This window comes from Echinops telfairi, unplaced genomic scaffold (assembly GCF_000313985.2).
Source record: "Echinops telfairi isolate 266 unplaced genomic scaffold, ASM31398v2 ScPeMD7_7410;HRSCAF=8448, whole genome shotgun sequence".
NCBI classification, from domain to species: domain Eukaryota; kingdom Metazoa; phylum Chordata; class Mammalia; order Afrosoricida; family Tenrecidae; genus Echinops; species Echinops telfairi.
Genome location: NW_022111310.1, coordinates 14160380 through 14169946, shown reverse-complemented (window position 1 = coordinate 14169946; position 9567 = coordinate 14160380). Strand labels below are relative to the sequence as shown.

Here is a 9567-nt window from a genome sequence, read left to right as displayed (position 1 = left end):
CAAAAAAGGTGAAATGTCAAGTGATGACAAACCTCATTCTGGATGTCTGTCAACTTCCCAAATGGACAAAAATGTCGACTCATAGTGCATTTGGATTTCATTCCACCAGGTCAGACTGTTAAAATCAAGCTTTCTATTTAGAGGTTCTGAATAGATATTGGAACCATGTGTGATCAAAACAGACCTGATTTGTAGCAGATGGGGTACTAGTTTTGCCACCACGACAATGCACCTGCACACACAGCCATATCAGTGCACCAGTTTTGACAATAACAAACAACAACAAAAACAGCATGTCTCTCTTGCCCCACACACCATACTCACCTGACCTTGCTCCGTGCGACATTCCAAGTGGGACATGAAAGGACGGTGATTTGATGACGTAGGAGAGGTGAAGAAAAAACGAGGAAGGTGCTGTCGGCCATCCAAACAGATGAGTTTGAAAAATTGTTTCCAAGAATGGAATAGCAGATTTGACAGATGTATTCAGTGTAATGGAAAGTACTTTGAGGGTAATAAGATTGCTTTGTTAACAAAAAGTACATACACAGCTTTTTTAAAAATTCCGGGTTTGGGGGGGTACCACGTCGAATACTTCATACTTCCAACTTCTTCTACTACTCGGAGGATAGGAAGGATGCCTCATTCCCAAGAGGTCTGGCTGGGTGTATATAAAAACCCAAAGAAGGGTCTTGCTGCTTTGTTTTCTTGTAAACCAGCTACTTTTGCTGTCATCATTGTTCTGAAAAAGATTTGGAAAACATTGATCATGGACATATGGGTGGGGGATTTACTTTCACTAAATTCTTAATAATGACAAATACCACATGCAGACAGCATAAACCATGACTGTATTTTAAAGCCCATCAGCTGAGAATGGATTTTTACATTTGAATACAGTTGTATACACAAACAAAGCACAAAACCTATAATATTATTGAGCAGAAAAAAATAAATTCTGACACGTGGCCTAATTTATAAGTGTGAATTTTCTGTGCCTCATAAATTATTAGGATATAATAGCAAAGTTCAGGGGATCTATGACTCATGAAAGCAAATTTATAATAGGATTAAGATTTTTATATTTTTCTCAATCTGGTCAAAATAGTCATTTCAAAATCCTAAATGAAAATCTCTTCCATCCACTTAGCAGCAGTTTGCCTGCTTCTCGCTGATGGTTGTAGGGGAAGTAAGGTATGACAGGTACTGTGATAGAAGGATCAGTACTACATACAGTACAAATTGTGTATATAAGTCCCTTAATTTGCTACTTCTTGGCCACAAGTCATGACAGGCCAGTGCAATTAAACCCAAAGTCAGCCAAATTCCAGGTTCTGAGCACGCATATTTAATGACATCATAGAGAAGCTACCCTTATATTCCAACTAGGATCCGGAGATTAATAGAGACAGATACAGTGGGTCAACAGAACCAACAACAGATTTTCATCAGCCATTCCTAGGTGAAAATCATGATAGAGATTATTAAAAATGCGGCAAGTATTTATTTGGCTTCATTGGATATTTCAAGAGACCATCTTAAGAAGAAATTAGATAGATTTTAATAATTATTTCCTTGATTCAGTAATCCCTTGTTGCTCTACAGCAAGGGTACTTTAACTATTTTTCTTCTTCATGTTGGTCCTTGGAGGATGGCACCATCTACAGCAGTAGCCAAGGGACAAATTGATCACAGAGGCTTGACTCCTCCCTGATTGTTATTACCAGCTCTGATTCTACCTGGTTCCAGGCCACCTGCTAAAATGTGCTCTACCGAATCTCATGGGTAATACTTTAGCTGTACCCAGAGAAGCCTCTAGAGTTGAAAGAATTCAGGCTTTTTCACACCAAGTTTAAAAAAAACCCCAGAAACTCCAGGCATGCCTATAGACTTGGGTAGAAAAAAATGATTAGCCAATAATATTAGCAATTCCTTTAGTAGATATTTTATAAAGCTGCTTTCTACCCATTGCCTGATCTTATTATCCCAACAAATGTATATATATATTACTGGTAACCCCTCATTTTACAAAGAATAAAATTGCCTCTAAATTATTCCTAATAATTAAATCACCAGCTAAATTCTTAAATAATATTAACAGAATGTACAGGCTATAATATCAAAAGTCAATGTAAATATCTAAGTTCCAAAATGCATATACTTCTATTAAATCAGATTTCCTTCTAAGTGTGTTATCTACAAATTCAGAATTAGTTCTTTCTTATGCTAATGATTCATTCTTATGACATGCTCATTGTAGTGTATTTGTACAAAATTTGCATTACGTGGATTGTGAAAAAGAAAATTGCCTCTAAAAGAGAAGGTAAGTCCTCACCTTAAGGGGAAGGAACCCTGGCGACAAAGGGGTAAAGTGTTTGGCTGCTAATCAAAAGGTTTGGCAATTCAAACTGACCATTGACTTCCCAAGAGAAAAGACCTGGTGATCTGATGCCATGAAAATGTACAGCCTTAAAAACCATATAGATAAGTTCTATTCAGTCTTTTGGATCACTGAGAGTCAGAATTGAGTCAATGACAATGGGGTTTTGTGTTGCTGTTGTTTTCAGTTTTTCCAGCTAATAAGCAAGTGTGGATTTGCTTGTGCTAACTGACTAATCTCTAATGAAGAGTTTCAGATTTTTTTTCACCACATCAAAGACTCTGCTTCTGGGTATGGCAGGCACCTGTCTGTCTCTCTCAACCCCAGCATACCTTTCTACAGAATTAAAGCCTCTATTCAAGTTCACAGTCCCTGACAAGGAAGGACTACCTGGTAAGTCAGGTCAAGACAGGCTTACTTGCACTTACTTACTGATCTCTAATGATCCATTTCACTTGGGCTTCACAGTGGAGTAACCCACGTGAAATTGTTTCCTACAGGCTCATACACACAACTGAGCCCATCTGTAGTGAAACTCATGCAAGACTGTTCACTACAGGTTAGTAAGTATGTACTAGTAAGCTGGTATTTACCTTACTTATTGGATAATTCATTCCCATTTAAGGGATAAAGTGGGCATTAGCATCCTGACTTTCTGGTGCCAAGTCTCATTAAAAGAGAGAGGGAGGAGTAGAGGGCCTGAGTCTCACAGCACCATGAATAGAAGTTTTAGAGCTTTGACATATCCCCAAACGCAGCCATAGATAAGATTACAAATATAACCCTGACCAGACTGAAAGAAGAAAGCAACGTAACTTAGAAATGAAGCTTGGCATCTCTCTAAAAGCTGAGTTTCCCCTATGCTAGAGACATTATTTCATAATTTCTCCATTCCGTGGGGTGACACTTTTTTGCCAGAAATTCAAACTGAATTCAGAAGACGACACGGAACAAGGGATATCATTGCTGATGTCAGGTGGATCGTACAAGAAAGGTGCCTGGGCTTTATTTGCTATGCAAAGACACTCAAATGGGTGGATAACAAGAAACTACAGAAAACATTGAGAAGAATGGGAATTCCAGAACAGTTCATTGTGTTCATGAGGAACCTGCACGTGGAACAAGAGACAGTCATTTGAACATGAGGACATTGCGTGGTTGGTTTAAAATCAGCAAAGGTGTGAGTTAAGGTGGTATTATTTCACCATAATTGTTCCATCTGTAATCTGAGCAAATAATTCACAAAGCTAGACTACACGAAGCAAAACTCAGCATCAGGTTAGGAGGAAGATTCATTACAACCTGTTGATATACAGATGACACAACCTTGTTTGCTGACAGCAAGGAGGATTTAAGGCATTTGCTGATGACGTTTTTTTTAATACTGCAGCCTTCAGAGTGGACTACAACTCAGTGTAAAGAAAACCAAAATCCTCCCAACTGGACCGATAACTGTGATAAAGAAAAGACTGACGCTGTCGAAGATTTCATTGTACTTGGATCCACATTCAACACGCATGGCCGCAGGAGTCAAGGGCAAATCCACTGAGGAAGACGTCCTTAGAGTGTTAAAGTGCAAAACTGTCACCTGGAAGACCGACTACGGTGCATGGGACCCACGCCGTGATATTTTAATGACCTTCTAGGCATGTGACAGCTGGACAATGAAATGAATAGGAAATGTTGATGCATTTGAATGACGGTGTTGGTAAAGAATAATGAAAGAACACAGCGGACCAGAAGAGCAAACAAATCTTTGTTAAAAGAAGTATGGCCAGACTGCTCTCTAAAAACAAAAACGGCCGGGCATGTTATCAGGAGGAGTCAACCCCTTAAAAAGAGCATCGTGCTTGGTGAAGTAAAGGGTCACGAAAAAGAGGAAGACCCTGAACTTCATGGATTATCACCTTGGCGACAATACTGAGCTCAAGCATAGCAATCGTGAGGATGGCACAAAACCAGGCAGTGTTTTATTCGACTGTGCATAGGGTAGCAATGAGTTGAAACCGCCAGGACTACATCATAAACACAAGGAGCCCTGGTAGTACAGTGGTTAAGCATTCAATTGTTAACCAATAGGTGTGTGGTTTGAATTTACCAGGCAGTCTGCAGGAGACAGCTGGAACAGTCTGCTACCATAGAGATGTACAGCCTCGTAAACCCTATGGAGTAGTTCTACACTCTCCTATGGGGTCACTGTGAGTCAGGGTCCACTTGACCACACAAAATAGCAACAGATGTCTTGACCAAGATCAATTTAATTGATCTCGGACATTTAACAAAGATAGTGTCATCTGATGAACAATGGGGTTGGAACTGGTTAAAACATCTGGAAACTGGCCTGTCATTTTATCCTCGTCAAAACGTTATGAGATTCAGTGGTTTTGTACATTTCCACGGTTATGTTCCGGTTTCAGGAAGAACTGCAGGCATTTTTGGAAGCAGCGGGACGAAAACTTGTGGTGGTTAAGTTTTCAGCAAAATGGTGTGGTCCCTGCAAGGTTATGCATCCTCTTATTCAAGTAAGTATGATCAACATCTACCCCACATTTATAAATGGAATTTAAAGTTCTCAAATATTATGCCTAATATTTCTAAGTTTGACAATTGTAAAGCACGTTTCTTGTTTTATTTAACGCATTCTACTAATTGATACTAATAAAAACCAAAATCAAACTCACTGTGATTGGGTCGATACCGGCTCATAGTGAACCTACAGAACAGGGGAAGACTGCCCTTGTGGGTTTCTGAGACTAACTCTTTACAGTAATAGAAAGTCCTGCCTTTCTCCTGAGGCATGGTTGGTGGTTTCGAACTGCTGACCTTGCAAATTGCAGTCCAACGCATAACCACTAGGCCACTAGGGTTCTTATGAAGCTAATGTATTAAGATCTAATTAGATATCTTGTATATACACGAGAAAATTGATGCTACTTTTCTATGGTTACTTCTGCAAAGAACATCAAGAATTCAGCTCTTTTTTTTCAATGGATTATTCATAGGAGAAAACTGATATTTGACAGAGTTCAAAAATTCAAAACTTCCAAATATTTGAATATCTCAGGTAAATATTTTTAGTTAAACATCACTACAATATTTATTCTAATTAAACTGCCCTAATCCTTTACTATAGCAAAGGAATTGGCTGACAATCAACCATTTCAGGAGTTAGTATATGATCAAGAAGCATGAAGACTGAAGAAGGAAGTCTAAGCTGCACTGAACAAAAAAACTAAGCCCACTGAGATGAAGTCAATTCCAACTCATAAAAAGCCTATGAGAAGAACTGCCCCCTTGGGATCTCTGAGACTGTCACTCTTTACAGGAGTAGAGAGCCCCTTTGTTCTCCTTGGGAGCAGCTGGTGGTTTCCAACTGCAGACCATTCCGTTAGCAGCCCAATGTATAACCACTACACCACCAGAGCTCCCTGCTTCACTGAAGGCATTGCCAAATATTCAGGTTTCAGAAACTGATGTAATGTCCATGGAGATGTTTCAGTAAGCAGATGCAATGCAGGAAGCCCTCCCTCTTCTATTCCAGAAACGTTGGAAGAGAGTTGTTACCTAGCTAGCCAACTGGAAGAGATTCTTGTACATGCCCATTCCAAAGAAATGTGATCTAATAAAATGTGGAGACTAGGGAACAATATTACTAATATCACATGCAAGTAAAATTGTACTAAAGATAATTTTTAAATGGTTGCAGCAGTACATCAACAGGGAGCTGCCAGAAATTCACGGTAGAGTCAGAAGAGCAGGTGCAGTAAGGGGTATCAGTTGTTAACAGGTGGGTGTTGGCTGAAAAGGAAACCAGGAACATGTTTACCTTTGTTTTATTGACTAAGCAAAGGCATTAAACTGTGTGGATCAAATTATGGATGACTTCGCAAAGACTAAGAATTCCCAAACACTTCATTGTTCTCATGTGGATCATGTGCTGTGCTGTGCTGTCAGGGTCAGCTAGAGGCCTGGATGACCTATGAGGGCTGAATGACCCATCCCTATGGTCCACTCCACTGGTCACATGCAAGTGACCCATCCCAACCCGACCTCACCAGATCCACTCCACTGGTCCTGTTAGGGTCAGCTAGAGATCTGATCGACCATCCCAAATTGCCTCACACGGTCCATTCCACAGGTCATGACTCAAATGCTGGAATACGGACCAATCAGAATACAAGAATAATGACCAATAGGAAAGTAGGCTTGGGGCTGAGACAAGCCGCTGAAGTCCTGTCACCTGACCAGCTAAAGTTCAATGGCGTCCTCAGCTTCCTCACAAATCGTGAGGTAACCCGCTTAGTGATGGAAGCTTTCTGTGCTTACTACATCTTTGCTCCGATGGCTGTTTTGTCTGTCGCACTGTCTTTGTCTTCCAGTCTTATGTGTGCGGCTCCCTCGGTGTGACAAACCGCTCAGGAGAAACTTGCTAGCTTTTGTCTGGGGAAGAAAAGCCAGGCGACATTGACTTTCAACACACAACACTAGACCAAGCCGCAACCACTGGAATGGAACAGAAGGATACTGCATGGGTTAAAACTGGACAAGATGTGGGTCACGGTTGAATCCTTTCATCCGTAGGCTCCACAAATCTGAGAAACTGGTCTATTTGAAGAAAAATGTGGCATCGGGATTGGAAGAAGACTCATTGCCAACCTACAATATGCAGATGACACAACTTTCTAAAAGGGAAGAGAACTGATGGAAACAGATTACAACTTATCAAAAAGAAAACGAAAGCCCCTCCCAACTGGATCAATAAACATTATGATCAATGAAGAAAATATTGAATTTGTCATGGATTTCTTTAGTTAGATCTACACAGTTAAGAAATTAGATAATGTATTGCATTGGACAAATTTGTTGCAAAAGAGCTCCTTAAAGTGGAAGACCACAAAGAATTGATGCATTTGAATTACGGTGTTGGCAAGGAACATTGAATATGCCATGGACCCCCAGACGAAGAGACAAATCTGTCTTGGAAGAAATACACTTGGATGTCAGGATGGTGAGCTTTAGTCTGAAGGAGTTGGGACCTAATATTAGGAGGAACCAGGCCCTAAAGAAGGACATGACATCATGCTTGGTAAAGCAGAAGGTCAAGGAAAAGGAGAACGACTCTCAACAAGATGGACTGACACAGCGACCACAGCAGTGAGTTCACACATAGCATTGACTTTGAGGATGGCACATGACCGTGACCATGCAGTGAATGTTTCCTTCTGTAGCGTCACTGTCAGTCAGAACCTAACAGCAGCACTCCTCGAACCTCCTTCCCAGAACCAGCCCAGTGTCTAACATATGCCTTTCTTGCCCTTGTTCCATTTAAAATATCACAGTAAAATATTCTATGTGATTTTCCAGTTTATATTAAGATCTTATATGCACATTGGCTTATGTCTTTATAGTCTTTAAATGATCTTTTTCATCACTACCGGAGCTTTATCTAGCTAATTCTTTCTATAACCTCATAAATTTGTTTTAAATTTTTCTGTTTGGAGCCTAACAGACTCTAAAAATAATCTCTGGATATTTTCTTTTTATTCTTATTTTACACGTATGTCAATTTTTTAAGATCTATTACTTCAAATCTAAAATGGTTTTGATTTCTTGACCTAACTGAAAATACTCTGGTTTATTTTCACTGAAGTTTCTAAATTTTCACCTTTAAAAATATCACTATTTTTGGTTGTTGTTGTTAAAATATGCATAGCAGCACATACAGCAATTTGACTATTTCTACATGTCAGTTCAGTGACATTGGCTACGTTCTTTGAGTTGTGCAATTTTTCTTATCTTTCTTTTCAGAATTTCCTTCCTTTCTTGACAGAAAGTGTGCTGCTTAACTCACTGCACCACCAGGAGAGCTCCTTCCACTAAGCTTTCCATCTAACCTTTACAACTGCTTTGTGAATTTGATCCCACACTGATTGATTTGGAAAATAAGACAATGGTCAAGACAGACATTCTATGCTAATTAAGCTAAACTATCATTTGGCTTAAAGAAGATTTTAGGGGGATATTTCTGCTTAAAGTTTTAAAGAGGATAGAAGGGCAATCATTTGGAGTTTCAGCCAACCTTCATGGGTCCAGAAAGATTGGATTACATGAGAATATGACATTCTACTCATATGCTGCCTTCTTGATCAGAATTCTTCTATCAACAAGCCAACTAATATGTCAGCTTTTAAAACTTAAGCTCTGAATCTATATGAATCAATCTCAATCCTACCTGCACTTATTAAATCACACAATGTTGATCCTTAAAATGAAACTATATTCAAATTGATTCTATTCAAATTTAGTCATTTTAAAAGTAGCAAATGTGACCTTTTTCTGATTTTGCCAAAAGGCATTATTTAGTGTTGACCTCAAGGTAACCGAGAATTTTTATGCTTTTATTTTGGAGGCAATGTCTCTGCAATACCAAAACGTAATGTTTGCTAATGTGGATGTGGACGAGGCTCAGGTAAGAACCCAAACGTTTCCGTAGATTCTTAAGACGCAAATGCAACATGTTAGAAAAGCACTTGTATATGTGACTAAACCATTTAACTTTTAAGAAGAATTTCACAATTCATTCCACAATTATGTAGCAAAACCCTTTATAAAAGTTTTGGATGCTTCATATTAGAAAACAAATGATAGCAAATACCAGTATGTGTCTCCGCTGTTGCTCCCTCCCCTCTCACACGGCAGCTAACTTTACTGACCAATCCCAATGGTTTTCATTCTTGGTCTGGACCCAGCCCCAGAATCCTTCTCAGCAGAGTTGCTCTAAATAGCTGATGCCAGTCGGTTAAAATGGAATTCCAAGTGAAAAATGTTTTTTGTTCCTTGCAATTTTGGATTTTGAATCAATTGCTGTGTTAAACAGGGTTCTCTAGAGAAACAAAACCAGGACACTAATAATTTTGTATATATTTATGTAGATATATACAAAAGATATAAACAGTTAACTAATCTATAAAGCACTACAAATGGCTCAGTGCAACTCACTTCCATGAGACAGCTAGTACACCGGCAGTCCTTCAAGTCTTGAGAGCCGCGGGGTAGTCCTCCATGGAGGAATTCAGGCTATCCGGCCACAGGCAGCAAACAGCAAGCAGGTCACCAACAGTCAGCCAGGTGACAGGGTCCGACAGTCCTCAGCTCGAGAGATGTACCTTCCAGTAGCGTGGCGAAGC

General features: G+C 39.6%; 1 protein-coding gene across 1 annotated transcript in view; it reads left to right on the top strand.

Moving 5' to 3' along the window:
- Positions 1 to 6565: 6565 nt before the first annotated feature.
- The window catches only part of TXN (thioredoxin), an 82098-nt gene continuing 79096 nt past the window's right edge, over positions 6566 to 9567 (top strand). The window contains exons 1-2 of the mRNA XM_045296536.1: positions 6566 to 6670; positions 8733 to 8849. Of these exons, the coding sequence (XP_045152471.1) occupies positions 6566 to 6670; positions 8733 to 8849 (222 nt within the window). The remainder of the gene's footprint in view (positions 6671 to 8732; positions 8850 to 9567) is intronic.